The sequence below is a fragment of the Podarcis gaigeae genome (genome assembly GCF_964106915.1).
Source record: "Podarcis gaigeae genome assembly, chromosome: 6".
NCBI classification, from domain to species: Eukaryota; Metazoa; Chordata; class Lepidosauria; order Squamata; family Lacertidae; genus Podarcis; species Podarcis gaigeae.
Window position 1 is genome coordinate 233,757 of NC_139682.1, and position 17,357 is coordinate 251,113.

Below are 17,357 nucleotides of genomic sequence, written 5' to 3' on the forward strand. Positions count from 1 at the left end.
CCGGCCCCGCCCCGCCGAGGAACCCCTGCGCCCCGCTCGCCGTCCCCGGCGGAAGGGAAAGGGAGGCGGACGGGCGGAGCTCTGCCTGGGCGCACCCGGCGCCCTGCACTTCCGGTCCCTCAGACACCACGATGGAGCCCGGAGAAGGATGGCGGGCGAGGCTGGGCGGGCCCGGCGGCGAGGAGGCCGAGGAGGAGGAGGAGAGCGGCTCCGAGACCGAGGTAGGCGAGGGGGCGGCGGGGAGGGAGAGCCGGGCAGCGCCTGCCCCACACGTCCTCCTCCTCCTCTCCGGCGGGGCCTTGCTCTCCCTCCCTCTTTTCTCCCTCTCCCCCTTTCTCTCCCTCTTTCTCTCCCTTCCTCCCTCGCTCCGTCTTTTCTCCGCTCACCTCTCTTGTCTCGTCTCCCCCTAGGAGGTGTCTGTGGGCCGAGGCGGTCGCAGCGGAGACTTCGCGGCAGGCTTTGCGTTCGCCGAGGCGTCGGCGGGGCCCAGCGGAGGCCCCTGGGCGGAGGTGCTGAGGCAGCTCAAGGGGAAGGTGAGAGCAGGGGCACATACTCTGCGCCATCACCCCCCCCAAAAAAATAACCTCCCACCACCACCTTCTGGCCTGATCCAGCAGGGCAGCTTCTCCGAAGCCACTGCCAATTCTTCTTCATCCTCCTCTGGAGCAAAAAAGGTTCCGGGACCTTCTCTCTGTCCCCCTGCTCCTCTTATCTGAGACCTGCAAAGTCCAGATGGGAAGGTTGCTCCGTGCCTCAAGGTTCCCATGAGGTCATCCTGCTGGAGCTTCTGATCTTTGGCGTTCCACTCCTGCACTCACCTTGTTTGTTTTCTCTTTTGCAGAGATCCGCTACTAGCCTGGATGAGAAGATTGCAACTGTAAGAAAGAAAAGAAAAGCCCAGGTTAGAAATTCCCACCTGTTTGGGGTCTTCTGGCTTTCTGTATCTGCATGGATAAGGGCAGCAATTTGCCCTCGACATTGCAGGGGCGCATCATGTGGTGCATCATGTTACACGTCATGTGCCGGTACTCGAGCGCTGGGTGCGGAATGGGGAGCTGGGCTCCATGCTTGGCCTCCTCCTCCCCACGCACCATCAGGCAGGGAGGAGGAGGCTGCAGGGCAGGGCTGCCAGCTCCACACTCTTGCCCACACAACATCGGCAGGGAGGAGGAGGAGGAGCAGGGCCACAGGATTTTGGGGCAGCTCAGTCCCCTCCTTGAAAAATTTGGGGGTGCTGAGTACCCCTCAGTCCCCACCACTTGGTGTGCCTGTGTGTGGATGTTGTGCTGCCTTCCAAAAGTAGTGTCCTCCAAAACTAAGTGTCTAACTGGTCTATTTCATGTGCAGGGGAACCTCTGTGACTGCAGAATGACTTATCTAAGCACAACAGAACTTCCCATTTTCAGGACCCCAAAGTCAGGGCGGGTGGCCATTCATAACACCATACATTTGGAAGGGGCCTGAAAGGTCTTCTAGCCCAATCCTCTGCTTAATGCAAGATCAGCTTCTGGGTGGGGCAGCATGTGTAAACCATGAAAGAGCTGTGTGGAATTTGCCTTTTGCATGAGGTGCCTACAGTGTGATTGTATCTCTGTAGGGACCCTTAGAGAATCTTCAAGCACTTTTTCTGGCTCTGTAGAACATTATTTAATCGTGGAATCTTAGAGAAGGAAGTTTAGAAGCAGGCTTACAATGGCAGAAACAATTCCCTAACGGATTTGTGTCACATAAAGTGGTGCTTTATGCTCTGGCTGCAAGAAAGATGAGAAAAAGAAATGATACAGTGGTGCCCCGCAAGACAAATGCCTTGCAAGACGGAAAACCCGCTAGACGAAAGGGTTTTCCATTTTGGAGGTGCTTCGCAAAACGAATTTCCTATGGGCTTGCTTCGCAAGACGAAAATGTCTTGCGAGTTCCTGCGGGGTTTTTTTTCCTCCCCCCCCCCCCTTTTCGCTAAGCCGCTTATCAGCTGATCCGCTAAGCCGCTAATAGCGCTAAGCCGCTAATGGGCTTGCTTTGCAAGACAAAAAAACCGCAAGACAAAGAGACTCGCGGAACGGATTCTTTTCGTCTTGCGAGGCACCACTGTATTGCAAAAAGTCGCACTGGAGATTCAGAGGTCTAATGGAAGTTAAGCTAGGTATGAGCTAGCAGATGATACGACCTCTGACTTTCTTTAAATGCTTGATGCTTTGGAGTATGTAGTTGTACAGCGGTACCTCGGGTTACATATGCTTCAGGTTACATACGCTTCAGGTTACAGACTCCACTAACCCAGAAATAATACCTTGGGTTAAGAACTTTGCTTCAGGATGAGAACAGAAATCGTTCTCCGGTGGTGTGGCAGCAGCAGGAGGCCCCATTAGCTAAAGTGGTGCTTCAGGTTAAGAACAGTTTCAGGTAAAGAACGGACCTCCAAAACGAATTAAGAACTTAACCTGAGGTACCACTGTACGCTGTTTTTTACAGTTTGGCAAATTGTTATAAAATTGTTACGGTCTTTGGTCAAGACAATAAACTCTTTGGCCATAGAGAAGGAGGCTGGGCAGGAAAAACAATGTCCCATTTGGGGGGTCTTTTCTAGGAAAAGCAAGCCAAACAAGGGCCAGCAAAAGAAGATGCTGGGGAGGCTACACAGGAGAATGTAGACAAGGTGGATGCCGGAGGAAGTGAGGAGGAGGATGCAAAGGAGGAGGAGGAGGAGTTGGAGTCTGAGTACTCTTCGGCAGACGAGAGCATCTTCACAAAAGCTGGTAACCATGACGATGGATGTGCTGTGCAGGCACCAGGGCAGAAGAGAGCAAGTGTGTGTCTTCTGTGCCCTACAGTGGGGCAGCTGACATGCTTTTTGCAGCTAGCTGCAGGAATCGAAGTTTTAGTAGGAGGCGCTGCTCTCTGATTTGTAAGGTGTTCTGATCATCTTTTGGTGGGGGGCGGGTCATGTCATTTTTTACAGATACACTCAAGGTGAAGCAGCGACGGAAAAGGAAGCGCGGTGGAGAGGAGGTGAGCCTTTGGATTCTGGGTGGTGCTGGGGTGAGAAGGAGTACCTGCAGAAACAGGGGTCCTTCTCTCGTGTTGTGGGTCTGTGTTCCAGGCTTTCTCTTTCTGATCCTCCTTTCTAGGAACCTGAGCAGTTCTTTGAAGATGCTTCACAGTACGATGACAGCCTGTCGTTCCAAGATATGAACCTCTCCCGGCCCTTGCTGAAGGTAGCCAGTTCCTGCTTTCTTTCAGAGGGAGATGGCGAAGGTGGTTGCCTAGTCTCTTTTGGAAGGGCAAATCTCAGCCCACACTGAGTCATCACATTTGACAGCTTTTGTGGTTCCAGAAGTAGATTAGGCAAACATGCCTTGCTTAATTCTAACAAAATAACAAAAGAAACAGATCTGTGAAAATGCAGGCTTGTTTGGTGTCTCTTATTGGAAGGACAGCAAAACAAAAAACTACTATTTAGCAGCAAAGAAAACATTAGGATGTTCATCATACAGTGGAACCTCGGTTTTTGAGCATCTTGGAAGCTGAACGTTTTGGAAGCTGAATGCCAAAAACCTGGAAGTGATTGCTTCTGTTTTCAAACATGTCCGCTGTGTGTTTTTCTTTTCTCTCAATGGATTTTGCCGACCTCCCATTGCTTCTTGATTTTCGAACGTTTTCACTGAGGTTCCACTGTACTGTTAACAGGGCTCGAGGCTTCTGGGTAAATGGACTTTAAATGAGCCTGTAGTTGGAGGATGGAAGAAGAAAGTTCTTGTTTGTTTATATTTAAATTTATATGCCAGCCTTCACCCAAAGATCACAGTGTGGTTCACAACATAAAAATACAAAATGAGACAACAAAATACACAAGAAAACAAAAACAAACCCATAACTCTCCTCACACAAACACATTTAAAAAACTGTAATCAGTCAAAGGCCTGGCTGAAGAAAAATTGTTTTTGCCTAGCACTAAGATATGTAATGAAGGCGCCAGGCAAGCTTCTCTGGGGAGAGCTTTTCACAAATGAGGAGCCACAGCAGAAAAGGTTTTGCCCACCCTCTGGACCTCATGGAGGAGGCCTCAGAAGAAGGGCCTCAGGTGATGATCGGAGGGTCAGGGTCACTTCATGTGGGGAGAGGGGGGTCTTTGTCAGTTGTCAGTCCTGTTCATTTGCTAAAAAAGGGTTAGTAAGGTGGACATTTAACCTGCTTTCACTTCAAGATGAGCATAAGAACGTGGGTTTTAAATTAAAATCAATAGTCTTTTATCAATATTTGTATTGAACAGCTTAGACCAAACTCTGTCTATCAAATCAAAAGCTGAAGGTAGATCTGTAAATGCTACAAGAAGATACTGTGTTGACCTTTTGTGCATGCACAATTTGCCATCAAATCAGCCTTCAGGATTGGTTCCTGCTGCTTCAGTGGGATATTTCATTTCCCTCAGTCCACACAATTCAGTGCTCTGAAATCTAGTTGAATTCTTCTCCATTATTACATGACTCAACTGTCCAAAGCTGAAAGAAAAAATTCTACCACATTCTGTAATTGGTTCCTCTAGTATAAAAAACCACTTTCCTAAAAATTCTGATTATTTTCTAAAGATTCTGAGAGCGCTTAGCCACCCGACATTCAGAATCAAACCAGCCACCAGAATCAAGTATTGCACTTTCTGGGCCTGTAATAATAATAATAATAATAATAATAATAATAATAATAATAATAATTATTATTATTATTATTATTATTATTATTATTTACTCTATTTTTCCATGTATAAGACTATATTTCCCTTCTATTTTTTCAAGTTTAAAATTGGGGGTTGTTTTATACATGAATAGTGCATATGGGGGGGGGGGTTTCTTTATTTGGAGTCCCAAAAAATAGGGGGCGTGTTATACACGGAAAAATACGGTATTAGATTGCCGAAAGACGGGAATTACTGCCTTTGTAGGCTATCAGCAGAATTACCTGAAGTATTGCCTTGAGTGATAAAATGTTACCCTTGAGTTGTAGTCTGAGAGTAGATCAGTCTCTCTCTCTTGGAATCTGCTAGGCCAACCAGCATGGGAGGGACCTGGGGTGACGTAGTTGGCCTTCCTGCACTGAAGAGGCCCCTCGCCTGGGTATGGGCAGTAGCCAACAGGGCTGAGCTAGAAATGGCCACTTTCCCATTGATCTCCCCTGAAATGGACATATGCTGGGATTACTGCCCATGTCGGTGTGGAGACCCAGTCCTCTGAGAGGCCAGAGAGCAGCATGTTGATGCGCGCTCCAAGTGAAGCGCTTGCATAGTTGCAGGGCAGAGACCTGCTCACACTGGCTTCTTCCCAACTGTGGCTGTGATTGGCAGGCCATAACCGCCCTGGGCTTCAAGCAGCCGACCCCCATACAGAAGGCCTGCATCCCTGTGGGGCTCCTGGGGAAGGACATCTGTGCATGTGCGGCTACAGGGACAGGTGAGCCCCGGGTTCAAGGGGGTGGGGGTGGGGCAAAGGCTTGGGGTGGGCCAGGAGGCTGATCTACCTCTTTGTCTTCAGGGAAGACAGCGGCCTTCATTCTGCCTGTGCTGGAGCGCCTGATCTACAAGCCCCGCCAAGCCCCCGTGACGCGGGTGCTGGTTCTGGTGCCCACCCGGGAGCTGGGCATTCAGGTGCACTCTGTCACGAAGCAGCTGGCGCAGTTCACCAGTGTCACCGCCTGCCTGGCCGTGGGTGAGTGAGCAGGATCTGGAGATGGAGAGGGCTCCTTGGGGGGGGGGCGTGACTTTGTTTGCACCCATCCTGCCCAGCAAGGGGGCTGCAGTGCATTCGGTGAGCTGATGCCCCCGCCCGGTTTGTGTCCTTGCAGGGGGCCTGGACCTGAAGACCCAGGAGGCGGCGCTGCGCTCAGGCCCTGACATCCTCATCGCGACCCCCGGACGCCTCATTGACCACCTGCACAACTGCCCCTCCTTCCACCTGGACAGCGTTGAGGTCCTCATCCTGGACGAGGCTGACCGGTGAGGGGAATCTCTGGGCACAGGCGGGGGGGGGGGGAGGCCCTCGGAACACCAAGGGCCTGGCTGCAGGATCAGGCCAAAGGAAGCCCACCCAGAAGCAGGACCTGAGCACAAGAGCAATGCTCTCCCCATCTGTGAACCCCAAAACCCCATATTCAGAGGTGGGCTGCCCTGGACACTGGAGGAAGAACAGAGCTGTCATAGAACAGTAGAGTTGGAAGGTACTTACAAGGGCCGTCTACACCAACCCCCTGCAATGCAAGAATCTCAGCTCAAGCATCCCTGACAGCTGGCCACCCAACCTCTGCTTAGAAACCTCCAAGGAAGGAGAGTCCAGAACCTCTTGTGGGAGACCGCTTCACTGTCGAACAGCTCTTACGGTCAGAGAGTTTTTCCAAATGTCTATAGTCAGAATCTCCTTTCTTGTCATTTGAAGCCATGGGTTCAAGTCTTCCCATCCAGAGCAGGAGAAAACAAGGCCCTTAAGATATTTGAAGATGGCCGTCATGTCACCTTTCAGTACTATGAGGAAGGGAAAGAAAAACATCTCCCTCTTTTATTTCTTCACCCTGTGTGTTATTTTGCACACCTCTTACGTTCTGCTCCCTTTTCCCTTGTAGCCATGCCTTGCAGGGTGCTGCCCCATCCCCTGGGATCTCGGCCTTTTGGCACAGGCTGGCTGCGTTGTCACTTTTTGTGCCTGGAGGAGGAGGCCTCACACCCCACCCTCTGCCCTATTTGCTCACCTGCCTCTCCCTCTCCCCACAGGATGCTGGATGAGTACTTTGAGGAGCAGATGAAGGAGATCATCCGGCTGTGCTCCCGACATCGCCAGACCATGCTCTTTTCTGCAACCATGACAGACGAGGTACCAAGGGAGACCCAGAGAGGAGACTGGGGAGGGTGTGGTTGTGACAATGCGCTGGGTGGATAGGAAGTGGCTGCAGGAATCTTCTCATGTATTTGAATCTTGGTGCTCTGCTGCAGAACAGTGACCCCCCCCCCCCTGTGATCTCCCTTGGACCGGGATGTCCTGCTTCTCTTTGGAGGAGGGGAGTGTTAGGGGGACCTTCCTGGCAGGGCTGACAAAGCTTCCCCATCTCTGGCAGGTGAAAGACTTGGCCTCCGTTTCCTTGAAGAACCCTGTCCGGGTCTTTGTGAACAGCAACACAGATGTGGCCCCGTTTCTGCGCCAGGAGTTTGTCCGCATCCGGCCCAGCCGGGAGGGAGACCGGGAGGCGATTGTGGCAGGTGGGAGCCTGGAGTGGGGGTCCAGCAGTCCTCAGGGGCAGCTTCTGACCCCTAAGCACATAGCCATAATGGTTGCTCTGCCGGATATGAGTTGCTGGGAGAGTCGCTCTTGTGCTCAGATCCTGTTTGCCTCTCTTTGGCCGCCATGAGAAGAGGAAGCTGGACTAGATGGGCTGTTGGCCTGACCCACCAGGCTTTTAAGAACATCAGCAGAGCCTGCAGGATCAGGCCAACGGCCCATCTAGCCCAGCACCCAACCAAATGCCCCAGTGAGGAAGTCCATAAGCCCAATTTGAGCACAAGATCCCTCTCCCCTCCTGTGGTTCCCAGCTGCTGGAATTCAGAAGCACTGCTGATACGACTGTGGAGGCCGAGCGTGGCCATCCTGGCTCAGAGCCACCAAAAGCCCTCTCCTCCCCCTTGAGCAGGTCCAAGTCTCTTTTAAAGCATCCTAGGTTGGTGGCCATCACTGCCTCCTGTGGGAGTGAGTTCCACAGGCTATCTGTGAGTTTTGTGTTCTCCCATCCCTCTCCTCCTCAGCCCTGCTGACTCGGACGTTCCTGGACCACGTGATGCTCTTCACGCAGACCAAGAAGCAAGCGCACCGTCTGCACATCCTGCTTGGCCTGATGGGCCTCCGTGTCGGGGAGCTGCATGGCGACCTCTCACAGGCGCAGCGCCTGGAAGGGCTCCGGTAGGCAGGGTTGGAAGCGGGGGGGGGGAGGGGGCACAAGAGAGGCCGGCTGCCCCTGACGCTCCCTCTCTGTGGGTGCTGCCGTTGTCTGCAGACGCTTCAAGGACGAGCAGATTGATGTGCTGGTGGCCACGGACGTTGCGGCGCGAGGACTGGACATTGAAGGTGTCAAAACGGTCAGTGTTGCCCACCCTTGCTCAGCCAGCTTGGGTCCTGCTCAGCTTCTCACTGGGAGAGCGGGATGCTGGACCAGGTGGGCCCTTGCCCCAGTCCCGCAGGTGCTCTCCTGAGGCTCTCCTGTCTCGCCACAGGTGATCAACTTCACGATGCCCAACACCACCAAGCATTACGTGCACCGTGTGGGGCGCACAGCACGCGCAGGGCGGGCCGGCCGCTCCGTCTCCCTGGTGGGCGAGGAGGAGCGCAAGATGCTGAAGGAGATTGTGAAAGCCGCCAAGGCGCCTGTCAAGGCCAGGGTCCTTCCCCAAGGTAAGCATGGTGGCAGCAGGGCGGGGTTGGGAAGCAGGGCATGGGGACGGGCACCCTTAGGCCAGGGGTGGTGCTGTGGGAGGCTGAGCGGCTGCCCTTTGCCCCCAGATGTGATTCTGCGCTTCCGGGAAAAGATTGAGAAGCTGGAGTCGGACGTCTATGCTGTGCTGCGCCTGGAGCGCGAGGAGAGGGAGCTGCAGCACTCGGAGGCCCAGGTGAGGAGGAGGAGCAGGGTGCAGAGGCAGCAAGGTGGGGGAAGGAGGCCCTGTGGGGGGACGGGAGGAGGCCTTAGGGATGCCTGGGCTCATGGAAGTGCTTATCTTTGCAAAAGGGAGCAAGCAAGTTCCTGCAGAGCAATTTGGTTTGAGTGCCTTCCTCCTTTGCCCCTCTGGGATTCCCCATCAGTTGGCTCCTTTTGTGGTAACTTCCCCTGTGGGACACATAGCCCCGCCAGGTGGATGAGGGAACATGGGGCAGCCCTTGTTTGGCTCCCTACCGAGGTGAGGAGATTTCACCCCTCCCCTATCCAAGAATCTGCTGATGAGTCTGGTGATTTTCCAGAGAGGAGGGGCGGTGTTCTGCTCTCTACTTATTCCGCTCCAGCCTCACATCAAAGTGTTGGGGGGGGGGGGAGAGAGAGAGAGAGACTGAGTGTTAGAGATCGTGTGTATAGATAAGGTTGCTGCTAAGAGCAGCTGCAGACACTCGTGCAATTCAGCATTCATTTATGCTTAGACCTCATTTAGCTCTGTATATAGTTGTATTATAGTTGTAGATAGAATAAAGAAGATATTCTACAGAGCTGCTCTCCGAGTCGTTTATGCTCTGCTATACTCTGCTGTGCGACGACTGTCTTCTTGTGGAAGTGAATCCGGTGCTCACAACTCTAAGCTGTGAGTCCACAGCACTTTGACCTGTTCCTGTGCAGAAGGTGGTCTCTGGAAGTGCTACCCAGCTCGCCTGGCCCAGTCGGGGCTGAAGTGTGTGAGTCCAGTCAGTGGCACTGGCTCAAGGGCGATGCTGACACAAAGAGGGGCTCTCCCAATAGCAGCCCCTTGACTTTGCTCTCCTCCTAGATCAACACTGCCAAGCGGAAACTGGAGACGAGTGCTCAGGAAGGGGCGGAGGGCGCTGCCCGCAGCTGGTTCCAGAGCCGGGAGGAGAGGAAGAAGGAGAAGCGTAAGGGCCTGGCCGGGAGAGCGGGAGGGGGCAGGGGGGGCCTTGGCCGCGAAAGGGGGTTCTTTCCTTGCCTGGCTTCTCACCTTCTGCCTCTGGGATCTCTCCTCTCCCCCAGTTGCCAAGGCCCTGCAGGAGTTTGACTTGGCGCTGCGAGGCACCAAGAAGCGGAAGAAGTTCATGAAGGAGTCTCAGAAGAAGGCGGCCCAGCTGACGGTGAGCAGTGGCTGAGTGTGTGTGTGTATGGAGGAGGGGGGTTGTTTTGAGGGGCTAGTGAGTGAGTTGGGGGAGGAAGCACTGCTAACCTCCTTTGTGCTGTCCCTGCAGCCGGAGGAGCGGTCCCAGTTTGAGATCCTGAAGTCTCAGATGTATGCAGAGCGTCTGGCCAAGAGGAATCGCCGGCCCAAGCGCGCCAGGGCCATCCCCGAGGAGGCTCCGTCTGCAGCGGCCAAGGGAGGTAAGCAGCAGCTCCACTTCTTGGGGGGGGCGCCAGTCTGCAGGTCGCCTTGGCTTTAAGGTCTCCCTCTTTGCCACGTTCCTCAAGGGCCCAGGCAGCAGCACAAGAAGAAGACGTCCGTGTTTGATGAGGAGCTCACCAACACCAGCCGGAGAGCCCTGAAGCAGTATCGGGCGGGGTGAGTATTGTGCATGGCTCCCCTCCCCATCATCCCAACTGCTAAAATGGGCCAGAAGTTCCCCAGCTAGAATAATCTAGTCCAACCCCCTTCAGTAAAGGAATCGCGCCCACCTCTATGGGGGACAGGCTTGTGCCAGCCCTGCCCCCTCTGTCAGCAGAGGCCCTGCCTGGCCGTGATCCTGACGTCTCTTTCCTGCAGGCCCTCGTTCGAAGACCGCAAGCGCCTGGGTCTTGCCTCAAGGAGGAAAGGAGGGAATTTCAGAGCAGCCAGCTCCAGGTGAGGCCCCTGTGCTCCCTGCCTTTTCCGCCCACGTGTCTCCCTCCGGCTCTCTTCTGCCTCTCCCACCAGAGGACTGACGCGCTTTCTGCTTCCTGTCCTTGTGCAGGTACAAGAGGAAGAAGTGAGGCAGGAGCTCTCCTGGGCTGCCTTCGCGGGTTTCTGGATGGCGGAGGCCCTTTTGAGGCTTGGAATCCAAGCGAGTCTTCCTGGAGGCAGCCGCACCAGCCACATCCGGGCAGCTGAGGCAGCTTTGGCCTGGGAAGGACAAGCCAGACCGCTTCCCACTCTTGCGGCCTGAAAATCGGAATTCACCAGTGTCTGGCTTGCCTGCATATTGCAGCCCCATTTGCTTTCTAACATTTCTCACCGAGGAAGAAACTGTTCATGTTCTTAGAAACTGTAGATTATTCTACACGTTTATCATTAAAAATGACTTTTTTGACAGACTACAGGTCTCATGTGAAACTTTCATGTGAAACTTTCTTAAAAAAAGGTGTGGGTGATGGTAGAGAACCTCTACTTCTGTGTGGAATTGGGAAAATGTATCACTCAAGTGTGCTGTGAAATATTAAGTCATAAATTCCCAGTGTCAGGACGTTGTTGTTGTTGTTTAGTCGTTTAGTCGTGTCTGACGCTTCGTGACCCCCTGGACCAGAGAACGCCAGGCCCTCCTGTCTTCCACTGCCTCCCGCAGTTTGGTCAAACTCATGCTGGTAGCTTCGAGAACACTGTCCAACCATCTTGTCCTCTGTCGTCCCCTTCTCCTTGGGCCCTCCATCTTTCCCAACATCAGGGTCTTTTCCAGGGAGTCTTCTCTTCTCATGAGGAGGCCAAAGTCTTGGAGCCTCAGCTTCACGATCTGTCCTTCCAGTGAGCACTCAGGGCTGATTTCCTTCAGAATGGAGAGGTTGGATCTTCTTGCAGTCCATGGACAGATAGGTAGCCGTGTTGGTCTGCCATAGTCAAAACAAAAAAAATTCCTTCCAGTAGCACCTTAAAGACCAACTAAGTCAGTTCTTGGTATGAGCTTTCGTGTGCATGCACATTTCTTCAGTAAGGTGCTACTGGAAGGAATTTTTTTTTGTTTTGCAGTCCATGGGACTCTCAAGAGTCTCCTCCAGCACCATAATTCAAAAGCAACAATTCTTTGGCGATCAGCCTTCTTTATGGTCCAGCTTTCACTTCCATACATCACTACTGGGAAAACCATAGCTTTTACTATACGGACCTTTGTTGGCAAGGTGATGTCTCTACTTTTTAAGATGCTGTCTAGGTTTCTTGCTATAAATCATGATTTACCATATTTTTCACACCATAGGGCGCACCGGACGATAAGGCGCACCTAGTTTTGGGAGGCGGAAAACAAGAAAAAAATATTCTGAACCCCAGAAGCCAGAACAGCAAGAGGGATCTGGCTTCTGGGATACCGTGTGGCTGTTCTGGCTTCTGGGGTAACCGCACCAAGCCTCTTCAGGGCAGCGGGATGAAGGCTCCCCCTGCCCAAAGAGGCTGCGCAGGGCTAAAGGAGAAGCCAGGACAGGCGCGTTGCTGAAGGGGCGCTGTGCCTTCTCTCTCTCTCTGCGCAGCGCCTCTCCTTCGCAGGCTGCCGCCCCAAGCCTTGCGCGCCCGGCGGGAGCTCTGGCCGGGCCGCAAGGCTTGCAGACACTCGCCTGAAGCACGGGGAGCCCTCCGGGGGGCTCTGCGTGCTTAGGGCGGCAGGATGCCGCCCCAAGCCTCGCGCGCCTGGTGGGACCTCCTGCCAGGCGCGCAAGGCTTGCAGACACTCGCCCAAGTACGAGGAGCCCTCCGGAGGGCTCCCCGTGCTTTGGGCAACAGGCTGCCACCCCAAGCCTCGCACGCTCGGCGGGAGCTCCTGCCGGGCGCGCAAGGCTTGCAGACACTCGCCCGAAGCACGGGGAGCTCCCGCCAGGTGCCGAAGGCTTGCGGACACTCGCTGGGGCTGCAGGCTGCTGTCCGCAAGCCTTGTGAGCCCGCGGGAACTCCCGCCGGGCTTGCAAGGCTTGCGGATAGCTTCCTGAGGCCTGGAGAGCGAGAGGGGTAGGTGCGCACAGATGCCTCTCGCTCTCCAGGCTTCAGCAAAAGCCTGCATTCGCACCATAGGACGCACACACATTTCCCCTTCATTTTTGGAGGGGAAAAAGTGCGTCCTGTGGAGCGAAAAATACGGTATTTACAGCTCAATTATTCGCATTTGTAACTGGTCTCAAAAGAATTGCCCAGAATGGGACACAAAACAAGAAAAATACGAACCGTATTTTTCGCTCTATAGGACGCACTTTTCTCCCCTCCAAAAATTGAGGGGAAATGTGTGTGCGTCCTATGGAGCGAATGCAGGCTCCTTGGCTTTAGTGATAGCAACGCGAAGCCTCTGAAGCACAGAGGGAGCGCTCCCTCCGCGCTCCGGAGGCTTTGCGTTGCTTTCGCTGAAGCCTGGAGAGCCGCCTGAAGCCTCCGTAACACAGCAGGAGGACCCGCTGCGCTCCAGAGGCTTTAGGCTCCTTTTGCTGAAGCCGGGAGAGCAAGACTCTGCTGGCTTCAGCAGAGAGGGAGAGCTGCGCAGCGCCCCTTCAGCCAAGCAGCAGGAGAAATGGAAGGGGCTCCATTTCTTCTGCCGCTTCACTGAACGGGTGCTGAGCAGAGAAGGGGAGATTTTTTTTTCTTGTTCTCCCACTCTAAAACAAGGTGCACCCTATAGAACTTAAAATATGGTATCATGCCTCTAATGTTGAGAGGGAGAAATTCTTTTATCTTTTTTCTCCACAATATGCTTTTTCTGTGCAGCCTAGGCAGGAGCCGTGAACGTTATAGTTAATTGTTGTAGCTTGTCTTCCCTTACCACACCCCACTGCTCTGCTCACAGTTGTGAAGGATATTCTTATGTTACGAATGGTCCGTGTCACCATCTAGAAAACCCTGGACTGTCCGTAGATCTAGTGACTTTTAAGTTCTTACCCTAGCTCCTGGTTGTCATCCTAGCCAGATGTTTAACTGATAATCAGTCGGTCCATCATTGGAAAAATAAGACTTTAGTCTTGCCCCAAAATGGCACATAGACATTCCATTTTGGCGACTGCAACACTGCCCACAGCCCATGTTATTTGGGGATTTTTCTATCCAAACAGCAAGCAAGCTCTCAACTGGGGCTTTTCCTGCCTGCCTCCTAGCAGCAATTAGCAAAAGTTCAACCTCCTCCTCTTCAGGAATGCTTGAGCAGTTTGACGCCTTGGCAGCAACCACAGGGACACGGCTGCAACGTCCCCCTCCCCCAGGCTTTGGCGTGAGTTCCCCGCACTGAACCTAAGATGAGGGGCAAGAAGCTGGTGACTAGCTTCTGAATAGCACTTGCTGGAGGCTACAGGAGGGGAGAGGGCTGCTCTTGTGCTCAGGTCCTGTTTGCAGGTTTCCCACTGGGGCATCTGGTCAGCCACTGTGAGAAGAGGATGCTGGACCAGATGAGCCACTGGCCTCATCCAGCAGGCTCTTCTTAAGTTCCTGAGCCCAGGTGAAGAGCCCTCCAGGAAGCCTAGATTGTTTGCTTTGCTCAATCTCAGAATGAATTTGCACCACCACAGCAGGAAATTTCCCAGTGTTTATTAGAAAGGGCAACATGACAACCCCCAAAATATAAAACATACACACAACCCCCCCACCCCACCATTCCCTCAGGGTGAACAAGACAGAAGTCCAAAGGCTCCAATTGTGCTCCCTTCACAGCGTCACCGTGATCTCAGGGCCTGGGTGGGCGCATGCCAGGAGGAGGAGGACCTAGAAAGGACAGAACAGAGGCCATCAGCTTTGCAGGGGCTGCCCCAGGAGGCAGCAGTGCTCTGGCGCCCCAAGGACACCCTTGCCCCTCCCATCCCCTTAGTTCCAAGCTTATCGAGGGCTGCTGCCTTGCTCCAGTGAGATTTCCATTCACAGGAGGCCAACAGGCAGCAGAAAAGGACTCTGGACTTGGCTTTACCTCGCAGCCAGCCCTTGACTCAGGCTCAAAGCCAACTCACCTCTCATGCCAGGGGGGGGAGGCCTCATTCCAGGAGGTGGCATGCCCATCGGGGAGCCTCGGCCAGGCGGCATGCCCATCGGGGGGCCCATGGGGGGCCTCATGCCAGGGGGAGGCCCCATCATCCCTGCAGTGAAAAGGAAACCACTTCAGTCCCCTTGACTCCGCAGACCACCCCTCCCCTAAGTCCCAAAGTGAACCTCAGAGTAATCCTGCTTTGACACCAACTCTTCACGGTGCTCAGTTACTGTCATTTCATCCCAGGTTCTGCCAGTCTGGGTGGGGGAGGCAACTGGGTTGCTGCTTACCTGGAGGTGGGGTCCCTCTGCCCATAGGTGGAGGGGGGCCTCCGCGGCCTGGCGCATACTGAGTGGGGGCTCCGGCAATACTGGCCGTTGCGGCAGCCGCTGCAGCAGCAACTGTCCCTCGGCTCTGGGGAGTCATCACCTGGGAGGGGAGAAGAGGCTTTTAGAGATCTGCAAGTGAGATCCCAAGCTGGAGGGATCCACTGCTGTTCCCTCCCCTGCAAACATCCAATGCCAATGTCCTTGAGCTGCCCCAGACTCCCCCCCCCCAAGCCATTTATTGGGAGGACGTGCCTCCTGCTTACCTGTTGGGATGGGCCACCAACACCACGCACGGGGCCAGCCAGGCCTGCGGGTGCCTGGGGCATGGGAGCTCCTGCGGGGACGCCCCTTCCAGCAGCTCTGCCAACACCAGGTCCTCCAGCGGCTCCAGCCAGGGGCACGCGAGCGATGCCAGTCTGAAAGAGCCAAACAGTCACTGCAGCAGGACAGTTTTCCACTGGTGGTGGTGGTGAAGTTCTTAACAAAAACCTACCATGCTCAGCAGTGAGTCAGGCCACCACTTGCATAATAATATTTTTTTTTTAAATCTGGGGATGGACTGACACATACATTTATCTGCTTCACCTTTGTCTTCCCAACCCCAAAATCTGACTTTTCTCCCAGCAACCCCTGAAACTCCAGTTTCTTTCTTCCAAGAGCCACAACAAGGAATATCTGGCTGCCCTTCTCCTCTCTGCCACCATTAATCCCCATCCTCTCTGATTGATTTCTTACCCCTCCCTGCTACTCTCCATGTTGAATTTTGATTCTGTGCTATTCCTGATATGTAGAAGAAGCAGACATTTCAAAATAAATATATACTGGCATGTCCTTTAGTTCCAGAAGCAGACTGTAAATATTTTAGAGCAAACCCCAAAAGCCAGACTTAGTCGATGCCTTGCAATTTTAAAGGGGTGCTGTCAGGCCCCTCTACTAAGCTATTCTGAGAAAGGACAAGATCACGAGCAAACATCTCCCCTAATCTGGCTCCGCTTACATCTTTTGGGGGTGGCCCCTCGACTGTCATAGAGACCAGATTCTCTCCTCGCAGCAACACCAGGCCCAGCACTCGCTTCTCTTCCCGCTCAGGCTGCTTGGAGTTCTTGGGCCTAGAAGGAGGAAGGAAGAAGCAACCCAAAGCTGAGTCACAAGCATCTCTGCCCCCTACACTTACCTTTCAGGGGGCGACCTGTTGGCCCCTCAGAGAGGTAGGTGCCTTATGCCACATTGGAGGGGGGTCAAAGGGGGGAGGAGAGAGAGTCCAAATGGGGGCCCCAGGCTATGGCAGAAGCACCACCTTCCCTGGGGTCCTATGGGCTGAAAGGAAGGCCTGCCCTTGCTGCCTTGGAGAGACTTCCAATGGCCCTGCCCTTCCCCAAGGAGGACCAGGCAGGGGGAGACCCCGGCCGGCTTCAGGACTCCTTTGGGGGCGTGATCTTGCACCCCTGGCAGAACTGTCCAGATTGTGCCCCCTAACCACTGACAAATGAGCTCTTCTTTCTGCCTCTCCTCCACGCCCCCATTCAATTCACCCTCTATTTAAAACCTTTTACGAGGCAAGAATCAATATTTCTATTTATAGACATATTTATGGGCACATTTTAAGCCGGTTTAGCAGCATGCCCCCAGCCTGCGCCCCTGGCGGGGGCCCACCTCTCCAACCCCGAACTATAGCCCTGGTTGCAGATGCCCCTCCTTCCACCCGACTGGTTTGTGCCTCAGGAGGTGTCATGAGGGGCTGGGTTGGGGGCCCCTCCTGGGCCGGCCTCTGCTTGGGGGGTGTTGCTGAGGGGGGGCCCTAGCCCCTCCCCCCGGCCGCTCACTTGATCTTCCTGAACTCGTCGCAGTCGCAGAGGATGAGGTTCATGTGCTTGTCAAAAGCCTTGAAGGTGCCGATGAAGACGCGGCCGTCCTGCAGGATGCAGCGCATGCGGTAGTCGATGTGCTGGAGCATCTTGCTGCTCTTGCCCACCGTCTGTGGGGGAGGGGAGAGTTGGGGGGGGGGAAGAGGTTTGATAGGTATTTTGAGGTCTTAGATATATGGTAACCGCACGTCCATAGATCAGCACAGGAAGACCGATCTGAAGCCATTTTGATTTCTAAACTGAGCAAATGTTTTCTCTGCAAGGTCAAAGTGGAAAAGCCTCCCCACTGTCTTTTCCTTCAGAAATCCTGTCTTAAGGGTATGTCTGTGTTTGAATAGGGTGTGATCCTGTGACCTGGCCCAGGAACTAAGTATTTATCATTACAAAGGTCTGGCCAGGCTCCCCAGGGTATCCAATCAAGTGACCATTAATAGGTAACCTGCCAGACAGGAGGTAAACAAGGACAGGAGAAAAACAACATTCAAACCTCTGCTTAGACCGCCTTTTCTGTGATGCGTGCATGATGTTTCTGGGGGTGGTCTTGATCTACGGGGTGGCAACTTCAAAAGTCTCTATAAGGCCTTGCGCGCCATTGTTCTAGGTCCCTCCTCCTT

The 17,357-nt window shown here is 53.8% G+C and overlaps 2 protein-coding genes and 1 long non-coding RNA gene across 3 annotated transcripts in view; 1 reads left to right on the forward strand and 2 right to left on the reverse strand.

The window, feature by feature from the left end:
* LOC310847242 overlaps positions 1-1,421 on the reverse strand; it is a 107,014-nt gene extending 105,593 nt beyond the window's left edge. The window contains exon 1 of the long non-coding RNA XR_014565716.1: positions 1,410-1,421. This is a non-coding gene — a long non-coding RNA (uncharacterized lncRNA). The remainder of the gene's footprint in view (positions 1-1,409) is intronic.
* DDX27 (DEAD-box helicase 27) lies at positions 77-10,954 on the forward strand. The gene is made up of 21 exons (XM_083744237.1): positions 77-221; positions 411-533; positions 842-901; positions 2,585-2,753; positions 2,957-3,006; positions 3,126-3,212; positions 5,333-5,438; positions 5,520-5,693; positions 5,830-5,980; positions 6,749-6,848; positions 7,090-7,231; positions 7,772-7,925; positions 8,020-8,101; positions 8,237-8,414; positions 8,523-8,629; positions 9,491-9,593; positions 9,709-9,806; positions 9,918-10,047; positions 10,135-10,225; positions 10,427-10,504; positions 10,614-10,954. Exons 1-21 carry the CDS (start codon positions 132-134, stop codon positions 10,630-10,632), a joined length of 2,292 nt encoding a protein of 763 aa, XP_083600363.1. The 5' UTR covers positions 77-131; the 3' UTR covers positions 10,633-10,954.
* Positions 10,955-14,103: 3,149 nt separating this feature from the next.
* LOC310847160 (small nuclear ribonucleoprotein-associated protein B') lies at positions 14,104-17,284 on the reverse strand. Its single transcript, XM_083744736.1, has 6 exons — positions 16,702-17,284; positions 15,876-15,987; positions 15,142-15,294; positions 14,840-14,978; positions 14,533-14,658; positions 14,104-14,293 (listed from the first exon to the last, which is right to left on the reverse strand). Exons 1-6 carry the CDS (start codon positions 16,830-16,832, stop codon positions 14,256-14,258), a joined length of 699 nt encoding a protein of 232 aa, XP_083600862.1. The 5' UTR covers positions 16,833-17,284; the 3' UTR covers positions 14,104-14,255.
* Positions 17,285-17,357: the final 73 nt, after the last annotated feature.

Excerpts from the sequence above, each read along its gene's own strand:
- LOC310847160 (XM_083744736.1), bottom strand. The coding sequence starts at position 16,832 with ATGCTCCAGCACATCGACTACCGCATGCGCTGCATCCTGCAGGACGGC. Across the intron at positions 15,988-16,701 it reads GACGAGTTCAGGAAGATCAA|GCCCAAGAACTCCAAGCAGC; the intron begins GTGAGCGGCCGG and ends TCCTCCTTCTAG. Across the intron at positions 14,659-14,839 it reads CAGAGGGACCCCACCTCCAG|GGATGATGGGGCCTCCCCCT; the intron begins GTAAGCAGCAAC and ends TTTTCACTGCAG.
- DDX27 (XM_083744237.1), top strand. The coding sequence starts at position 132 with ATGGAGCCCGGAGAAGGATGGCGGGCGAGGCTGGGCGGGCCCGGCGGC. Across the intron at positions 3,213-5,332 it reads TCTCCCGGCCCTTGCTGAAG|GCCATAACCGCCCTGGGCTT; the intron begins GTAGCCAGTTCC and ends TGTGATTGGCAG. Across the intron at positions 8,630-9,490 it reads TGCAGCACTCGGAGGCCCAG|ATCAACACTGCCAAGCGGAA; the intron begins GTGAGGAGGAGG and ends CTCTCCTCCTAG.